The 20,250-nt window shown below is 41.4% G+C and overlaps 3 protein-coding genes across 4 annotated transcripts; 2 read left to right on the top strand and 1 right to left on the bottom strand.

Annotated features, from left to right (window-relative positions):
• Positions 1-258: 258 nt before the first annotated feature.
• LOC134647876 (uncharacterized) lies at positions 259-3,180 on the top strand. 2 transcript variants are annotated; one of them, XM_063502227.1, is made up of 2 exons: positions 259-578; positions 1,022-3,180. In XM_063502227.1, exon 2 carries the CDS (start codon positions 1,023-1,025, stop codon positions 3,051-3,053), a length of 2,031 nt encoding a protein of 676 aa, XP_063358297.1. In that variant the 5' UTR covers positions 259-578; position 1,022; the 3' UTR covers positions 3,054-3,180. The 2 variants fall into 2 exon arrangements, with proteins under 2 accessions (XP_063358297.1, XP_063358298.1); XM_063502228.1 differs by having other exon boundaries at positions 259-585.
• A 5,466-nt stretch (positions 3,181-8,646) lies between these two features.
• On the top strand, positions 8,647-10,325 carry LOC134648441 (uncharacterized protein C18orf19 homolog A). Its single transcript, XM_063502961.1, has 3 exons — positions 8,647-9,155; positions 9,236-9,381; positions 10,053-10,325. Exons 1-3 carry the CDS (start codon positions 8,785-8,787, stop codon positions 10,292-10,294), a joined length of 759 nt encoding a protein of 252 aa, XP_063359031.1. The 5' UTR covers positions 8,647-8,784; the 3' UTR covers positions 10,295-10,325.
• A 2,500-nt stretch (positions 10,326-12,825) lies between these two features.
• On the bottom strand, positions 12,826-19,277 carry LOC134647875 (LIM domain-containing protein jub). Its single transcript, XM_063502226.1, has 6 exons — positions 17,659-19,277; positions 17,376-17,545; positions 17,074-17,136; positions 16,303-16,468; positions 13,526-13,666; positions 12,826-12,966 (listed from the first exon to the last, which is right to left on the bottom strand). Exons 1-6 carry the CDS (start codon positions 19,142-19,144, stop codon positions 12,857-12,859), a joined length of 2,136 nt encoding a protein of 711 aa, XP_063358296.1. The 5' UTR covers positions 19,145-19,277; the 3' UTR covers positions 12,826-12,856.
• Positions 19,278-20,250: the final 973 nt, after the last annotated feature.

Below are 20,250 nucleotides of genomic sequence, written 5' to 3'. Positions count from 1 at the left end.
ATTCTTCCGATTGATCCCTAATTTTCATCAAAATACTAATACTAAACCATGCTTTAAGTATTTGCATAGTTATAGCTAGTCATAGAGTGAAACAAAAACGGGTGCAGTTTGATGAAATTTTTCAATACCGGGGGTTCAAAGTGAAATGAGTAGCCTAGGTACTTCCAAAATAGAAGGTTAAGTAATCATTTCAAATAGGTATCATCATCATATGTAGAATTACCTTAATAAAAAACAACTCTAGAAAAAAGTCTAATTAATGATTTAAAATTGAGTGTTGAGGCGTGAGGCGGGCGGGCGGCCGGCCGGCGATTTCGCGCAGGCGCGCCGCGTGCAGCCTCCGCTCTCACCCTCATCTTCAGTGCAACCACACTTCCCTACCGCGCGCCCGCGACCTTACTCGCGCGACTCATATTACCTATGCACTGAACTGCAACTTACGTCATCTTACAGAAACAATAGACAATCACTAATGACAAACATGGCACCACAATGCGAGATAGACACCGCTAAACCTATCATATGTTTTTGTTTTTATGACCCCGTACTTGTTAAGTGGTGAATCATTTCTTGATCTGGTGAGAGGTGAGTTACAATCAGGGTATTACCGTAAAGTGGGCTGGTCGTCCGCCGTTAGTTGTTACGTGATATAGTGACTTAATTATATTAGCATAATGCACTCATGTGTTGTAGTGGAAAAAATATTAAATTTTAGATGAGTGAACACTTGACTTTAGTATCTATTATTACTAACGTATATCCTTCATAGATAAAACAATGTTGCTAAATTACTTGGGTGATTTAGCGTTGTGTCTGAAAGCACCTTCAAGATTTGGGGCTCCAACCGAAAAAGGGTTAAGGCCGATTAAGGTTCGTAAGGAATAAATACGACACAATTTTTATTTGATATTCCTAATGTAGAGACGACAATTACCTAATCTTCTTTAATTTCTTTAGGTTATGGCTAGTATCATTTTATTTATATTAGCCATTACCTACATATATTGCTTCTAATTTTCAGCATGACGTCGCTTCAACCGACATGTTTGGGAGGGATACGCTTGCGGTGCCTATTCGTGGTGGCCTTGGTGTTCGGCGTCACCTTCACGACGATGTCGCTCTACCGCGAGCCCGAGTTCATGTCCCTCGACGGCGAGCTGCTCCGCCCCGCCCACTACTACCAGCTCGACTCAGACAGCCGGTTCACCATCAATACCAACGGCTGCACGATACCTGCGCTGCGCCCGTTCGACGACAACATCAAGAAATTTATTGAACCCCCGAGGCGCTTAAAAAAATGTCAGCATATGCACACTTCCCTCCTAGCTAACAACGCCACGCACATATGGATCAACAATAATAACTTACACCACTATAACTTGTCTAAAGATTTCAATATTTCGTGCTGCTACAAGGCCTTCTACCGACCTAACGCGATCGCGGACATCACTTCGTACCACGTGGACGACCGCGTCAAGTACCACGAGTGTATCGAGTTCTCTGATGTAATAGAAGCGCTCGATGAATTTGTTAGAGTATCTTGTTATGATAACATGGGTGAAAAGGATTCCCTTATATTTGAGAATTTTTTCATATTTGCGCCAAAGAAAGTCTTTATTTCGGATAATATAAACAACGTACAGATTACGCAAAATCAGTCAGCATATAACGTGATCATTTTAGGCATTGATTCAGTATCGAGATTGAATTTCTACAGGACAATGCCAAGGACATTAGAGTTCCTTAGGAATAAAAGAGCAATTGAATTATTTGGCTATAATAAAATTGGTGACAATACTTTTCCAAACCTCGCCGCGATGCTACTGGGTGTCAAAGACACGGAGTTAAAACGGATGTGTTGGCCAAGTCCGAGACACACTTTCGACAACTGTCCGTTCGTTTGGGACTGGTACAAGGAGAATGGGTTCTACACGGCGTTCGGCGAGGACAGCGCCTACCTCGGCACGTTCAACTTCGTACGGCACGGCTTCGCCGCCACGCCCACCGACTACTACCTGCACACCTTCATACGCGAGGCCGAAATGCACGTAGGGAATATCAAAGATTTCAATTCCTACATATGCATGGGGAATAAGTACGCATATAAGGTTTTATTAGATTATGTCGAAAGCCTAACAAGAACTCTGCGGTCTTCTAAGTTATTTGGATTTTTTTGGGAAGTGACTATGAGCCACGATTTTTTAAACAACCCGAAGTCTATGGATATTGATTACGCAAACTTTTTAAAGAAGCTTGACGAATCTAAATATTTAGATGATACTGTTATTATCATGTTAAGTGACCATGGTATAAGATGGGGTAATTTCAGGTTAACGAAACAAGGTCGGCTGGAGGAACGTTTGCCGTTCGTGCATATCCTACTGCCTCCGTCGTTTCAAAGGCATTATAGTTTGGCATATAATAATATAAAACTTAATAGTAAGCATCTGACAACACCATTTGATATGTTTGCAACGATATCGGACTTAGCAAACCTACAGTCTATTAGAAATGAGAAAATTTCGGCTAGAAATAAACAGAATTATGCTGATAACCGAAGTATAAGCCTATTCCTGCCTATACCAAGAAATCGGACGTGCAAGACGGCCGGAATAGATGACCACTGGTGTACGTGTCACAAAGACCGGTCGCTGTCTCTAGAAAGCGATGAAGCGAAGGAAGCTGCACAGTTTGTAGTGACGCATATGAACGAGTTGCTAATTGGACATCCAGAATGCGCGCGTCTGTCGCTGGCTAAAATAGTGGACGTGCGAGAGATGGAGGCGGGCACGCCGGCGATGGACGAGGAGGGGTGGCGGGAGCTGTTGGTGCTGGTGCGGGCGGCGCCCGGCGGCGGCGTGTTCGAGGCCACGCTCCGGCGCGGCGTGCGCGGCCCCGGCGGCGCCGACACCACCCCCGAGTCCGCCGCCGCCGACTGGGCGCTCGCCGGCTCCGTGAGCAGACTCAACCTCTACGGCGACCAGAGCCGCTGCGTTAACAGTTACATCCTAAAACTATATTGTTTTTGCTTGACTGAAACTGTTACGTCTTAGCAGACAATGTAAGTGCTGTGATATTATTTAGTAGAATGCTACATGTTCATTCCATACAACATTAGAAAAATGTTGTATCCTATAGATAACATAGGAAATGAAATATGGCACCTAGGTACCTACATACCTAATTTATGTTCTAAGATAGATTTTTAATAAGGGTTCCTAGTGTGACTACGGAACCCTAAAAATGAGACTCCCTCTACAATCTAATACAATTTAATCAATTAAATTGTAGACGAATGAAAGCTCAATCAGAACTTCAAATGTAGGTGTCTAGTCTAGGTACCTATATTATATTAGTCGACGGCCGAATTTAAAGTTCCTGTGTCATATATTTTGACGGTAGTCACATTAAACCAATAGATAGGTTCGATAGATTGCTTCAGATGCCCGAAGGGCAAACTAATCCAAATAAGAGCCGTTGACATAGAGAACAAGACAACGATTTTCACGTATCACGATATGCCTAGAAATTTCATGATCTGCCAGATTTTACGATTGGCCGCCAAAATTTATATGTAAAGATATGCCACCTACTGGGGCCCATTTCTCAAAAGCTTATAACTTGTAATACAAGCGGATGTCACTTTTTGACAGCTTTTGGTAGAAAGGGCCTTCCACTTGTATTACAAGTTACAAGCTTTTGAGAAACAGGCCCCTGATATTAAATGCAAGCTATGTATTAGGTATACTTACTAATTAGTCGCCTAGCTAAGTACATATCTGTCTTGGTACCATGGTACCTATGTACCTAAACGAACTGCCGCGCTAAGCATAAGAGCAGTAACTCATTTTGAAATATCTTTCAATTGTAGAACATATATCTTACAAGTACAAAGTATAGAATTGAGTGACATTTCAAAATGAGTTACTGCTCTTATGCTTAGTGCGGCAGCGAAGATGTCCGTTCCATCTAATCTAAATGCAAGTTTAAACTTTAAAGTGTTTAAACCATACCGAAATAAATGTGGCTTTCTATCAGAGAAGTGTCCTTGGTCCCATAAGGATCATTCTATCAGAATTTCTGTTGTAATTTCAGATAAAACGATCCTTATTGCACTTGAAACATTAAGGACCCGTCAATATGAAAGCTACAAATATCCAGTCCTCGACATAGATAGAATTGCATTAAATTTCAATCTACTTTTAAATAAATTTTGCTGATGTTTCTTGACGCTCGAAATTCAGATGTTACGTAATGCGTACCTATTTAACTTTTCCGTTTAAGTAACTTATTCAAGACTGCATTTCACATTCACATATCAAAATTATATCAAACACTTATTATCCAATAAGCGTATGCGTCTTTACTCAAAACCACAGTGTGCGAGCGCAAAGACTATTGGAATTTATAATACTAAATTGGTGTTCATTGTTGTTTCTAAGATTTATTTATGATGTCGCATACATTTATAAATTGTACCTACCTAATCTTTGAATTTTATGTATGTATATATGTAGGTACTTGAATATGCGTTAAGCATGCTGCTATGAATAATTTTTGCTGCACATCATGGAAAATTTAAATTAATTCGCGCTACGAGCTGCTACGCAGCGTAGCCTCGGGATGCAAGAGGTTGGTGCGTAGCATATAAATAAGGCTAAAATCCGTTCATGTAACATTAACAATGGCATTAAGTAGTACGTCATATAATTGTCATAAATGTCAGAATAGATAACTTTTGACTAGTACTTAAGTATGATTTTTGTACTATCAGCAGTCTATCGCTATCACAACACCTTATAGTTACCTAAAACAAAGTCCCCGCCCACCGCGTCTGAGGGTCTACCGCGAACCACGTTCGACGTGTTGCCTCCCTGTCACACTTACGTACCTACGAATTTACAAGTGCGACAGAGAGGCAAAACGTCGAAAGTGGTTCGCGGTAGGCACGCTGTCTGTTTGTATATATGTATGTTCGCAATTTACTCCAAAACTACTGAATCTAGGTATCAATAGAGTGATACTTGAGGAAGGTTTAAATATAATTTGTTAAGGTTTTGTATAACCCGTGGTCCCTAGTTTTTTTAATAATACTATGTTACTATGCGTGAAGTAGAGCCAAGGGTTATTATTGAAGCCGTTTGGTTGTAGCCCTATTTTCCAAAATGAATAGTGACAAAAACATGTCAAATAAATACCTTATTTATATTAGAAATTAAGTGCTAATGATTACGCTTTCTCTTTATTTGTAAATCCTAGTAAATCTAGTACTATTTGGAATGAAATATCAGTATTGCCTAGTTTAAGGCGTTCTAAAACGATCTATTTTTGCTCAAAGGTTCTGTTTCTTCAAGTGATTGTTTATAGGATACGTAAACAAGGCTAGGAAGGTTTTCAAAATCTCTAGATAAGCGGCTGTCCCAACGTCAGATTAATTTCGTTATACCTACATATCTAGAGTATACTAGAGGTAGGTAATTATAGTATACATATAGCTGGTCAACCAAATCTTGTCAGTACAAAAAGGCGCGAAATTCAAATTTTCTATGGGACGATATCCCTTCGCGCCTACATTTTTCAAATTTGCCGCCTTTTTCTACTGTCAAGATCTGGTTGACCGAGTATATATGCCATGTGAAGCGGTCGTTAGAAAATAAAAGTATCTACCCTCCGCCAAATTACTGAGTCACGTGGTTTTTTGTTTAAGTATTAGGTACATTACTTTAAAATCCGTTTGAAAAACCATACAAACCGTGTCATCATCATGTTGGTACAATACCTAAATAATAATCCTAAGCCTAAAAATTAACACGGTAATAATGTTCATGACACTGCAATGTATACTAGTATATTATTGTAATTCCATGTCTGAATCCTCTTCCATGAACTAAGTACTACATACTACATTTTTTCTTGCTGCACCCTAATTTTACGTGGTGCATGCGCAATCAGAGGGCCTACCGCGAATAACGAAAATCTAACTATCGTTATCTGCCTCTCTATCGCTCTTGCATATTCGAGCTATAGAGAGGCAGATAAGGAAATATCGATATTCCTAATTTCGCCGTCTGGGCCTCTGGTAATGTGGGATTCTGGTATTTCTACCCACTAAAGTCTTCCAGAAAATATATAACATAGCTAAGTAATATATAGTCGTAATTAACAGCTTATAATCTCACGATTAAACTTATTTAAGTAGTGGTATTTTAGTCGTGTTGTTGGGAATGATGTGTCCCGTAGAAAGGCCTACTCAATGAAATAATTAGTGATCTATTCTATTCTATGTACTTAACGAGTATATCTATCGACACATATCTCATACCCATTATGTATCTATAAATATATTGGGGTTTTAGTACTTATGTGTTTCCATGATTTATGAATATTCTGGATGGGTTTAATTTGAAAAATAATTTAAAAATAAGAGTATGTGTTTACCATATTTTTATAACTTTAAATGTTACATTTCTAAATAAATTAATGTGCCAAAATTCCAAAGATTGACTACTAATATTTTACGTTCCTGTAGCCCCGTTTTTTTCCAAATATCATTACATTTTTTGACGAATATTCAGTGTATAATAATTAGTATTAATTTTCTGCACCTACTAAAAAATCTGTCTTGGCGGGGGCACTGATATGCCCCTAGATGTGCTTATGTAAGATCGTCGATTTCAATAACCCTGCAGGTATACCCATATTTCGGGTACCTATGTAATCCTAAAAACTTAGGTACATACTAAGTCCAGTTGTTCAATCTTGTCAAAGCCAGGTACAACTTAAACAATAAATGATCAAAGTTGATCAAACAGTTTGTCATTTTTTTCCTGCTTTGGCCCATAACACCTTCCCAATAAAGTGTCGTCAGGGCTATAACCGCGAAAATCGAAGTTCGCAAATTGCGGGCATTTTTCTCTGTCACTCTAATTACGCCTTCATTGGAGTAAAAGAGAAAGATCCCCGCAAGAGGGGCTACCGCGAAATATGGTTTTCGCGGTAGCCCCTCTGATGTAGAAGGTAATAAGTTCTAAGTATTTTGCAAGACTCTTCTCTATCTTCTAAACTCTTCTCAGTCTATCTCGCGCCGAGATACAGGATAGGGGTGCCTGAGCTAATTACAGGACGACAAATTTATTTAGGGCTATGGGGCTAGTTCAGTAGTTTTATTTATACATTGCGTATAGAAGGCACCCAGAAAAAACTTACGAGTTCAAAGCGCCAACACCATCGTGTGAATAAATACACATGTATCTGTCGCAGGGAAATGATCAAAACAGAGATTTGAACAAATCTCTAAGGGATAAGATCAAATCACGCAGGATGTTAAAATGGCGAATCCATATCATCATTTCCCTAGAAAAATTCAGTCATTTGACTAAATCACTGACTCTGTTTAGTGAAAAGACAAAATCGGCCAATAAACGCGAAACGCTTTTTCATTTCACTAGATTTGTTTAGGAATTTGACAAAATCCCTAATCACGACAGTAAGTTGACGAAACGAACTTAAAAAGTCAACTTGTTTTATCATTTCGCTAAACAGGTTTAGTGAAATGATAAAGTCTCAACTGGAAGATCTTAATACTAATACTAATATATAACTTAATCTAGTCAGAGATTTGATCAAATCGCTTAACTGTAAACTGTTGTATTCTGTCTTGCTTTCGTCATTTCACTAAACTGTTCAGAGATTTAATCAAATCACCATATAGGTACTATCTTCCAGTTGAGACTTTATCATTTCACTAAACTTGTTTAGCGAAATGATAAAACTAGTTGACTTTTTAAGTTCGTTTCGTCAACTTACTGTCGTGGTTAGGGATTTTGTCAAATTCCTAAACAAATCTAGTGAAATGAAAAAGCGTTTCGCGTTTATTGGCCGATTTTGTCTTTTCACTAAACAGAGTCAGTGATTTGATCAAATGGCTGAATTTTTCTAGGGAAATGATGATAGGGATTCGCCATTTTAACATCCTGCGTGATTTGATCATATCCCTTAGAGATTTGTTCAAATCTCTGTTTTGATCATTTCCCTGCGACATATCCATTCGTGTCATTCAAAGGTTTTTTAACGCGCGTTGGAAAAGCGCTCGTGCTTATTGGGCCTTATGGTTAATATGCTTTAATAGCCTTAACACACTGCCGGACCGCACCATGCGACTTAAAGCTATAACAGACGGGCGTACCGGACCGCTACATTGGTCCGGTCCAAGGCCTGTTCGATCGTGTATCAGGTGGTTCATCGTATGTATGTTTAGGGCGCACTATAAGAGAGAGCGAGAAAGAGATATTTTGACCGGACCAAGGTTGCGGTCCTGTACGCCCGTCTGTCACGGATTTGAACACCGACCGTAAATCGTAATAAATAAACCGAACCGTAACCGTAAGAAACCGAACCGGATCGTAAATAATAATTATTCAGAGACTACGTCTTTTAAAAATAGGTTAAAAGAACAAGCCGAACGCGAGTGTAAGCGGTGGGCTCGCGTCTCGTGGCGCGGCTCGCGGCTCGTCTCGTGGCTCGTGCGAGAGTCTATCTGCCTATATTATAAAACATGTCTCGAACGGTATTTACCAGCTACGCATGGTTGCGCATGAGCTACACCTACGCAGAAAACAAACTTCACTCACTCACATGTTAACGTCAAATTGACAAACTTGACAGAGGCAAAAGTACAGTTTTTAATTTTTCATGCAGTTTTCAACAAGTTTCTTAAATCCGTAAAACATTTGTTTTAGTTGATTGACTATTATAATGAGCCTATGAGATTTTCACTCTGAAAATATGTCTCATTCTTTTAAATTATTTTATAGACAAACACATTGCTTCCTAAATATAACCACGCCGGTGAGATGTAGTGCAAACCAATATCCAATCCGGATTTTATCTAGTGGTATCAGCTATCAAAATAACCCAGCTTGGAATATATTGAACAGCGTGAAGCGTAATAGTATATCATCATGTCAAATACGAAATTACGTTAAACCTGAAGGAAGCAATGCCTGTGACACACCTGAGAAACCCACACCCCCGGAAAAACAAGGGCTTTTCCAAAAGTTTAAGGAGATGTACAAAAACTACTGGTATGTCTTAGTCCCCGTGCACATGGCTACTTCTGCGGTTTGGCTGGGCTCTTTCTATTATACTGTGAGAAGGTAATAAATAAATGTAACGAAATATTTTCAAATGTTATGAATTTTTTTTCAGTGTTTTAAATATAACTATTATTTTTCAGTGGTGTAGACATAATACCTATGCTAGAAACAATGGGGATCAGTGAAAAACTGTTAGAGCCATTGAAAAACTCGTCTGCGGGCTATTATGCACTTACTTTTGCTCTGTATAAAATAGCCACACCCCTTCGATATGCGGTCACTGTTGGTAAATATTATATTGTTTTTTAACTTGCCATTAAGATCATACAAATAACCTCCATATCCATGGATCTCGTCGATCTTGTATCCATCGTAACATGGATCCATGCAGTTCGTATTGAATTCTAATTAGAACCAAATACCTACAAACATGGATCAATGATCTGGAATATGAAAGGTTAAGTGCAACTGATCATCATCATATTCAAATTGTAGCAGCTGTTCTTTGTAAAAAAATTGCTTAAAACATGGAATTTATTAAATTTTCCAAGAGAAATTTTAAAATGCTTTCCAAGAGTAAATACACAAAATACCCAAATCCTGTAGGGAGATACTTATTGGCATGCCTGTAACATTTGAAGGGTTATTCCCACTAGTTACCACCAAGTTGTTACCAGTGGGAACTACTGGGATTTTTTTTTCCCACCTTTTACCAATTCCCAGTATTTACCACCAAACCGAGTTGGCGGTAACTACTGGAAATTATTTTTCCCAGTAGTTACCACTGGCAACAAAGTACCCCTTTGAAGAGTGCCTTTGATTTCAGCAAAATCTATAAATACCCTTTAATTAAAAAAAGTATTTTTCCAATATGGTTCACCTGTCTTTAAGATTCCAGGAAAGATATGAATGTGAGTTGTAGTTTTTAAAGAACTAATAATGTTTTCTATATTCAAGGTGGCACAACCCTTGCTATTAGAAAGTTAACAGCACTGGGATGGATCAAACCAGTGCCTTCAAGACAGCAATTCAAGGTGATGCTGCAAGAAAGAAAGGAGGGCTTGCAGGACCGGTTCAATGAGAGTACGGCCCACTACCGTCTGACACAGATGAGGCAGCAGGGCACAAAGGTTATGGACGAAATGCGACGATATAAAACCGAAATACGAAACATGAAGAATAAAGTCAAGAAAATGTGAGACAACTAAATATAAAATTAGTGTAGTGAGTTAGGGCTTGGCCAGGCCTTATAGGTTGAAGCGGTCAAACCTAAAACACTTATGTACATACATCTTGGTTTTCGGTGCGGGAATGTTTTACACTAGCCAAATAACAGGTAAAAACTGTAAAAAACGATACTAATTTAACATTTCTAAGCACATTTGGACCTTGTTACCTATATTTAATTCATAGTTTGGTAATTATTTTACAATAAACAAAGTTATAAATACACGAAATCATTCCCGCACCGAAAACCCCAATGTATGCTTATGTATCGTCAGATGAAAACCAAAAGAAACTAAATACTACCACATGATCAGAGCCATAGTGAACCAAAGTAGTACCAAAATTGGTTAATTTTTGTTCAAAGATTTTTTTTGTTTACATTATTACACACTTTTAGTAGATTTTGAACATTTAAGACTCAGCTGAGACCTAACTTGCTTTGCTAGGTAAAGGCAATGACTACATCTTGATCCTAAGCTAGTAGGTGTTGTATGAGAAAGTGTTTACACTTCTGTGATGCACAATATAAATTACAAGTATTGTACTTGAATTTCCATTTTACAATTATATTTTAATTGAGTATCTACTCTGAAGATCTAGTTTTGCAGGAGTTGATACAAAAAATTCATGATATCATTTCGTCAGGTGACAAGCAAAAGTCACTAAGTACCTCCACAAGTTCATAGCCATAGTGAACCATATTAGTACGAAAAGGTTGATTTTGGTTTAAATATTTTATAGTAATTAGTGACTTTTGCTTGTCACCTGACGATTTGTAAAGTGTGGGTAATGTGATAACTGTCCATTATAAGGCAATAGGAATTTCATGGAAATTACTTGGATGAAAATATTTTTATGAATTTCACTGTTACCATATATGTATATGGTATTTATATATGGGCCAAAGGAGAGTGTTGAGTGTAAAAGGTTACTTATAAAGTAGGATCCTTTTAAATTATCAAACAATTTATTAAATTTTGAATGATTTATTGTTTAAATATTATTATTTAAATATTAAAAAGTTATGCCTTAACAAACCATCTTTATTTTGTATAAAAGGGCTAAATAATCACATTTTTCCTCAGCAATATGTACAGATTATAAAACAACCTAATATTAAGTACACAACAAGACAGCACGGAACTGGAATGTATAGGAGCGCCATCGTGAATGTCTGGAGATGACATTGAATTTACCATTTAATTTCATTGCCACAGACCCGAGTTCATCACCAGGTGTGCTGTCATATGGCGTTTTATTTAAAACGTAATAAATGCGTAGCGACATTGCCCGCTTCTAGTGGCACTTTTCCATTGAATGGCATAGTTAACCATTAGCAATCGGTGTCATAAGTCATTATTGATACATTGCGAAAAATGCATAAGTTGAGAAAATGCATAAAACTGTCTTTAAAAAATACATATTAATGGCATAATAGTCAATTATTATAGTGTACAACAGCAATTCACTTGTTGTTCGCAGTGTAGTAGAGACATAATATACCTACACAAAAGAATCAGAACAGTAAATCTATCGATATCACATCTATAACAGGCTTGTGCCACTGTTGGCTCCAACTAATCACAATATACAATTACATATACATGCAATTTGCTATTTATATGAAATATTGAACAGAGTAGCCTATTTGCTGACTTATAATTATAACAAACTACATTACATTTTCGTAATGTTTATCAACTTAAATTAGTTTTTATACGCGTTTTGTATTTATGGACAATTGAACATCTAATACTTTTCCTTTTTGTCAGCTTTTTTATCACCATTAACTTAAGCCTATATACTAATATAAATCAATTCATTGTCAAGTGGAACATATGCCGTAATTATTATTTGAGCCTTTTAATAGGTGTATAACGTACATCGAGTCTTTCGTTACTTTAACAGCAACTAGAGAGCATATAAAAAAGTGCACTTTGAATACTTTTCTAAAAAAACATTTTTCTTGGCCAACTGCCAGGTTAAAAACAAATGCATACAAATATTACCAAGCTGCGCATATTAGTCTTAAATTAGCATCAAACATTGTTTTGATCGTTTATGGCTCACAACTGGATATTGATATATTTTCTTTACTTACAGTAACACCTAAAATTTCATATGAACATAGAGCAACTAAGAACTAAAAACTTAACAAAGGCTTTAATGGACAACGAGTTTTTAGTCATTATGCATTATAGTTAGTGTATATCTAATTGTCTTTGCAGGCATCCCGATATGATTATATGTAATTCTAAAGGCGTGGTTCCACCAGTGTGCGGCACAAGCATTTTTATACTGAATATGCTTGTGCCGCACACTGGTGGAATCCCACCTAACAATTTCAGTGCAAAGCGCTCCATTTTCAATACGCCCGTCTGCTCCATTAGGTATTTGTAAGTTGACAGATCTCAAATGACAATTTGAGCCCACAAGTTCAGTTTTGCAGTCGCGCACAATGCTCAACAGTATTGCGCTTTTTGTGACATTAGAGCCCTCGTGTGTTTTCCATCAGTGTGTGTGTGTGTGTTTGTTTATCCCATGTACTGGTAGGAGGCGGGCGAGAGGTGCGGCGCGGGCGGCTGGCCGGGGCCCGAGGCGGCGCCGATGGTGGCGAGGTGGCACGAGCGGCACATCAGCTTGCCTGCAACAACAACCACACTCACGACTGCTCATACGACAACCGTGGGATCTTCTCATGAATGGCTCGACCGATTATAATATATTCTAAATATTTTTCGTGGAAATTTCATTAAAATAAGTCTAAGTTATCATTCTAGGCTACGGAACCCTAGAATTAAACAAAACCCCGACGAGAACCTTGAGTTAAAAATCGGCGCTGTCGTTCCTAAGAAATTTTGCTAATCTGACTTTCCCACGCTGTTCACGGACGCGTTAAGCCCCGTCTCCATATCGCGCGGCAAGCTATCAAACATTGGCTCGCGCGGCAGCCGCGCGCAGTGGATACCGGGTTGGCTCGGGAGCCAACTCGCTGGCTCGCGAGCCAACCCGGTATCCATTGCGCGCGGCTGCCGCGCGAGCCAATGTTCGATAGTTTGCCGCGCGATATGGGGACGGGGCTTTATCTACAATTCGATACTAAATTTCAAACTCCAAGGTCGACTTTTGACTAGCAAATTCGACCCAGGGGACTCTATAGTTGAACCCCTAGGGGTTAATATAGCCCCTATAGATATACTGACCGGCGAGCGGGTAGCAGCGCTTGTCGGGCTCGTCGGTGAGCTGCATCCCGCACACGCAGCACATGTAACAGTCCACGTGGAAGTCGCGGTCCATGGACACCACGCGCACCGTCTCGTCCGTGCCCTCCACTGGGGTTATGCCTGCAACAACAGTTCAGCTTAGTGCTTCTAGCCTCTGGTGTTACTAGAGTCTAAGATCCAACTAGGACTGACAGCAGCAAGTAGGTACTAAAAACCCCGAAAAAGTATAAAAAGAGAAAAGTAATTCATTGGGTAATCAGACTGCAGTTTAGTATAACGTTTTATATACTCGTATATAGCAAAAATGGTGAAATCAATAAAACAGCAATGCGTTATATATGTATGTACCCATACGACGGTAGGTACACGAAATAGTCATAGCCATGGAAAATAAATGAATTTTTCCCTATACAATCGCCATCACATATATTGGAGCGATGTTGCACAAAAATGTAAACGAACGTTTCAGCTAGCTAGGTATTGATATGAAGCGTTACAAGCAATTAAGTTCGATAGTTGGCCTGATAATGGAACCAGGAGGTGAAGGGCAAAACTGAACTCTTCGATAACTTAACGGTAATTATGATAAGTACATTTGTAAAGTGGGTAAGGCAAATACAGTCGGCAACTACATGTTTTAAAAAATCACCCGTAACATACGTGATTATCAAAGCATCTGATTGGCATTGCGATATGTAGCATAAATATTCTTTGACGAACAATATCTTATCTTGGTATTTTATCACAAACCTTTTGAAAGAGATTGATCTCGTAGAGCATGTTACGCGTCTACAGACGGATCAGTCAGGGATCAGGGGCATATTACTTATGATGTGTTTTCAAATAATAGACACCCCCTAAAGCCCGTGGTATTTTTTTTTAAACTACTTAAAGTCGTTTTGGTGAATGAATCGATTCGATATCGAGGTTAATAGGCTAAATTATTTACAGACTTCGCAAAAATGTTGAATAGCCGTCTTCTCGTCGTCATTAGAAATTCAGTAATTCGAGTTAGCAGCAGGAAGTTACGTTACCTACCTTTTCCGCAGTTGGCGCACCGCACTCGGGCGCGAACATGCGGTTGGGTGGTAGTCGTTGACGTAGTAGATCTTGTTGTCCACGTCCACGGTGAAGGCAGTCACACTCTACACACACAGGAACATGAGTTACCTTTCCCGCAGCTGGCGCACTTGGGCGCGAACATGCGGTGGTAGTCGTTGACGCAGTAGATCTTGTTGTCCACGTCCACGGTGAAGGCAGTCACACTCTACACACACAGGAACATGAGTTACCTTTCCCGCAGCTGGCGCACTTGGGCGCGAACATGCGGTGGTAGTCGTTGACGCAGTAGATCTTGTTGTCCACGTCCACGGTGAAGGCAGTCACACTCTACACACACAGGAACATGAGTTACCTTTCCCGCAGCTGGCGCACTTGGGCGCGAACATGCGGTGGTAGTCGTTGACGCAGTAGATCTTGTTGTCCACGTCCACGGTGAAGGCAGTCACACTCTACACACACAGGAACATGAGTTACCTTTCCCGCAGCTGGCGCACTTGGGCGCGAACATGCGGTGGTAGTCGTTGACGCAGTAGATCTTGTTGTCCACGTCCACGGTGAAGGCAGTCACACTCTACACACACAGGAACATGAGTTACCTTTCCCGCAGCTGGCGCACTTGGGCGCGAACATGCGGTGGTAGTCGTTGACGCAGTAGATCTTGTTGTCCACGTCCACGGTGAAGGCAGTCACACTCTACACACACAGGAACATGAGTTACCTTTCCCGCAGCTGGCGCACTTGGGCGCGAACATGCGGTGGTAGTCGTTGACGCAGTAGATCTTGTTGTCCACGTCCACGGTGAAGGCAGTCACACTCTACACACACAGGAACATGAGTTACCTTTCCCGCAGCTGGCGCACTTGGGCGCGAACATGCGGTGGTAGTCGTTGACGCAGTAGATCTTGTTGTCCACGTCCACGGTGAAGGCAGTCACACTCTACACACACAGGAACATGAGTTACCTTTCCCGCAGCTGGCGCACTTGGGCGCGAACATGCGGTGGTAGTCGTTGACGTAGTAGATCTTGTTGTCCACGTCCACGGTGAAGGCAGTCACACTCTACACACACAGGAACATGAGTTACCTTTCCCGCAGCTGGCGCACTTGGGCGCGAACATGCGGTGGTAGTCGTTGACGCAGTAGATCTTGTTGTCCACGTCCACGGTGAAGGCAGTCACACTCTACACACACAGGAACACGAGTTACCTTTCCCGCAGCTGGCGCACTTGGGCGCGAACATGCGGTGGTAGTCGTTGACGCAGTAGATCTTGTTGTCCACGTCCACGGTGAAGGCAGTCACACTCTACACACACAGGAACATGAGTTACCTTTCCCGCAGCTGGCGCACTTGGGCGCGAACATGCGGTGGTAGTCGTTGACGCAGTAGATCTTGTTGTCCACGTCCACGGTGAAGGCAGTCACACTCTACACACACAGGAACACGAGTTACCTTTCCCGCAGCTGGCGCACTTGGGCGCGAACATGCGGTGGTAGTCGTTGACGCAGTAGATCTTGTTGTCCACGTCCACGGTGAAGGCAGTCACACTCTACACACACAGGAACACGAGTTACCTTTCCCGCAGCTGGCGCACTTGGGCGCGAACATGCGGTGGTAGTCGTTGACGCAGTAGATCTTGTTGTCCACGTCCACGGTGAAGGCAGTCACACTCTACACACACAGGAACATGAGTTACCTTTCCCGCAGCTGGCGCACTTGGGCGCGAACATGCGGTGGTAGTCGTTGACGCAGTAGATCTTGTTGTCCACGTCCACGGTGAAGGGCACGCCGTCGAGACACTCGTTGCAGACGCAGCAGCGGAAGCAGCCCGGGTGGTATGACTTGCCCATTGCTTGCAGGATCTTAATACAAAGAAAAATGTTCATATCATGTCCATAATTAATTATATATTTTTTTTTATTGCTTCGAATTATGTATAATGTATTATGGGCTATGCACGAAATCTAAGGAGCTAAACTAGCTTGTTCAGTATGGAAAAATGACCACCACTACAAAATTAGCTTTAAGGCTTGGCCAGACAAAGAGCGCGACGCAGCGCCGCGTGATGCCGACGCGATGTGAACAGTCATCGCGTCGGCATCAGGCACAACAGGCCGCGCGCGGACTGCGCTCTCAACACGCCCTCATCACGCGCGCGAACGCGGCGCGGCTGCGCGGGAACGCGGCGCGGCCGCGCGGGAACGCGGCGCGGCCGCGCGCCACCGCTCGCTGCCTAACGTCCGATCCGACTGATGTGACACAGCGCGACGCGGCGGTCCGCGGACGCAAGGGGCCGCGCGGCGCGGGGCGCGACAGAAGCGGGGCGTGATACCGGCGGGACGCAGTCTGTTTGACGTCGGTAACCTGTTAGCATGTGCCGCGGTCGCGCGGCGCGGACGCGGTGCTGCGTCGCGCTCTGTGTCTGGCCAAGCCTTTAACCTCTTTTTAATACTTTTGATTGACTTACCAATTCCATGATCAAGTGGCCGCATATTGCACATTTCTCTGCAGTCTGTTGGAACCCAGAATACTAAAATAAATAGAAAATAAAGTAAATTAGCATTTCTAAACAAAGGTACCTACACAAACGTCGCAAAAAGAGGATTAACCGAAATATTATATCTAAATACACAATGTTTTGTCTAGGAATCAGTTGAATAATCTAACTTGAATCACTGCAATATTATATACCTTTGCAGTGACAGCACAGCACAGCATCTGAAGACAACTAGTTTTTTATATCTCACAATTTACACCACAGTGTATTACCAAGTAGTCCTCCTCGCAGTACACCTTGCCGTGCACGTTGTAGAAGTCTTTCCCGCGCAGCGCGCGCCCGCACGAGCAACAGATGAAGCAGTTGGTGTGGTACAGGTTGCCCATGGCTTGGCACGCCTGTCCGGCGCCCGTGACGCCCGTGCCGCATGTGTGGCAGATGCCTGCAACACAATAATATTACCGTTCAAAAAACCTGGACAAATAATAAAGTAAAATACTTTAGGTACTTATTATAGGTTGTAAACAAAATAATATGGGTCCCAATAATCCTCACCAAAATATTCTCCTTCCTCATCTTGCCTTTCCATTTCTTCTTCAAGCTGTCTTGTGAGCTCCTCAATCTTGCGTTGCGCCTCACTGGGCCCAGCAGGGCGAGGTGGCGTGATGCTATACGGCAGCAAGCTCTTTCCACGTCCGCCTGAACCGCGCGAGCCACCTGACACTCCAGACACACCCGATACTGAACTCGGTGTTGGGCTTGGTGCTGGTGATGCTGCTGGTGAGCACATGGATGGCAGACCTGACACTAAGTTCCGAGATCCTAGAGATTCCGAGCCAGATGACATGTTATCTCTTGTTGTGGGAACTGTTGTTGCTGGGGAACCTCCACTCATGCACACATAGTCTGAACCATTGGCATCATCCACTATCTGCATCCGATTAACTGGCAGTGGCTTTGCAAATCCACCATTTATAGCCGGTGGCTTGTCAATTCCTGGATTAGGCTTAGAGTGATAAAAATTGGGATTTTGTTGAACTTCAGTGGCAGAATAAGCCTTAGGCCTTTGAGCACTTGGGGCTATTGAGGCGTAAATAGCAGTTGATGGAACAACTTTACTATCAAAACTGGAAGCGCTGCCATTTTTAAGAAGAGCAGTGACATCTGTGTACTTAGGTGGAGCCGATTTCATAACTGTGTAATCACTGCTAGAGCTGTCTTGGGAGGAATTGTATGGAGGCGGTGGAGGAGTTTTTTCTGTAATGCCTTTGTCATTCATTAACAACTGAGAAATGCTCCTGTTGGATGAAGTATTAGGCACCTGTGGCCCTGGCATTGATCCTTGCTGCACAAAACGTTGCTCATTCTTCTGAAGTGGTTTATATTCATTTTTCTTATCACCATCTGAACAAAGCATATTTTCGTAGACAGTGGGGTTATGTTTAGGCTTAGCGTTGACAGGTACTTGCGGTTGAGCCTTGCTGTAGCGCGTGTCGTAGTAGCCGTCGGACACGGGCGGCGGCGGCGGCGGCGGTGCGCCCGCTTGGTACAACTGGTGGAAGTACGGCGGCTGCTGGGATCGCTGTTCACCGTAGTATTCTATGTTTTCATACACAGGGGGTGGAAACTGAGAATTTGGGTTTGCAGGAATCTCGTACAGATCCTCAGTTTGGTAACTGAGCGACCTCTGTGACTTACTATCGATGGATCGTGTTGGGCTCGCGGGGAGGGCCGCCGTGTTTATATCGCGTTTGTTGATCGACGCTATCGTTTCTACACGCTTTGGAGTCGCGAACTTTGAAGCTGCTATCACGTTTGAACGTTCGTAAAAACTGTAATCCTGTCTATTAGTCTGGGTGTTGTCCAGAACGAAGCTTTCGATCGCTCCCACAGGCCGAGCTTTGGCGAGAGAATTTGTTTTCGATGTTGCAGCCCCGTGCGCTTGCTCAGTGCCGTCTTCATCTTTGTTGGATAATTTCAAATCTTGTAGTCCTAGGATGCACCGCTGATCTTCAAAGTTATTTCTTCTCGAAGAATCCATTATTATATAAATGCCAATCGTTAAAACTGCTTAAATAATGATTAACAGTTCATTTGGATACGTGAATCATAATTTTTGCTTTTGCAAAGAAAACCTCAAACAAAACATCAAATCGGATTGGTATAAAGGTAGTTCCACACAACGCTCAACGCTATTAAAAGTTGCTCTTTTGTGTCCGGGTCCGTGAAGCATATCAAGACCGAATTCAAAGTTAATAAGATATTACTTGTACCTTGTTCGACAAATATATGAACATTTGGAATATATAATACATTTAAGTTAAAAACAAGTAAAATAAACGTTTTGTAAAAATTTACGTTTATCTTGCGGCTGGCTGCATGCCTGATGATCAAAGTCACTCGAAAATAAAGTAATAAACGTCAATAAAATGTTACCATAAATTTATATTTTAATACAATTAGGCAAAAAATATAGAAAATCCAGAAACTAATATTTTTAATTTAGACTTTTTTCGTATAAAAAATGAGTTATAAGATATGTGTATATTTAATTTATATTAATTATAACTTTAACTTCGATTCTTTTACCCTTTTCTGGAAGCGTTAGGCAAAATAAGAGTAAGTAGAGTGAATTTAATTTAGCAAAATGGCAACACAACCTTTTACCGCAACAGCGCATGAACGCCAGTGTTGCCAACTTGGCATAATTGATGCCAGATCTGGCATATTTTCACACTCTTTGGCATCAAAATTTTCCATTTAGAGTCAGTTCGGAAAGAGAAGAGTCGTGGGCCCCATACATTCCACGACTCTTCTCTTTCCGCACAGCATCTGGCATAATTTTTAGCATAATAATTAGTGAATTGTGTCCCTAAGCCAAGTTTGAAACCTGGCAGTGTAATCCAGGGATGTTGCGGATGCAGATTTTTTGACATCCGCGGATGCGGATGCGGATGCGGATTTTTAAAGGCTCACATCCGCGGATGCGGATGCGGATGCGGATGTCAAGATTAGGTACTTAGAAAACGTCAAATATTACATTTTTCTTCTTCTTCTTGTTAGGGGCTATATAAGGCTCCAAACCCTATGTATCACTGCGACCATCGCTGATCTATTGTGATCGCCACCTACTACAACTCTCGATCC

Source organism: Cydia amplana, chromosome 5 (assembly GCF_948474715.1).
Source record: "Cydia amplana chromosome 5, ilCydAmpl1.1, whole genome shotgun sequence".
NCBI classification, from domain to species: Eukaryota; Metazoa; Arthropoda; class Insecta; order Lepidoptera; family Tortricidae; genus Cydia; species Cydia amplana.
Note: the sequence above shows the minus strand (reverse complement) of the source record. Positions and strands in the feature narration are given on the sequence as shown.

Bases quoted from the DNA above. Each gene is read 5' to 3' on its own strand.
- LOC134647875 (XM_063502226.1), bottom strand. From the start codon at position 19,144: ATGGATTCTTCGAGAAGAAATAACTTTGAAGATCAGCGGTGCATCCTA. The intron at 17,546-17,658 runs GTGAGGATTATT...ATTGTGTTGCAG, and splicing joins TGAGGAAGGAGAATATTTTG to GCATCTGCCACACATGCGGC. The intron at 17,137-17,375 runs GTAATACACTGT...TATTTATTTTAG, and splicing joins ACTGCGAGGAGGACTACTTG to TATTCTGGGTTCCAACAGAC.
- LOC134647876 (XM_063502227.1), top strand. From the start codon at position 1,023: ATGACGTCGCTTCAACCGACATGTTTGGGAGGGATACGCTTGCGGTGC.
- LOC134648441 (XM_063502961.1), top strand. From the start codon at position 8,785: ATGTCTCATTCTTTTAAATTATTTTATAGACAAACACATTGCTTCCTA. The intron at 9,156-9,235 runs GTAATAAATAAA...ATTATTTTTCAG, and splicing joins TTCTATTATACTGTGAGAAG to TGGTGTAGACATAATACCTA. The intron at 9,382-10,052 runs GTAAATATTATA...TCTATATTCAAG, and splicing joins TCGATATGCGGTCACTGTTG to GTGGCACAACCCTTGCTATT.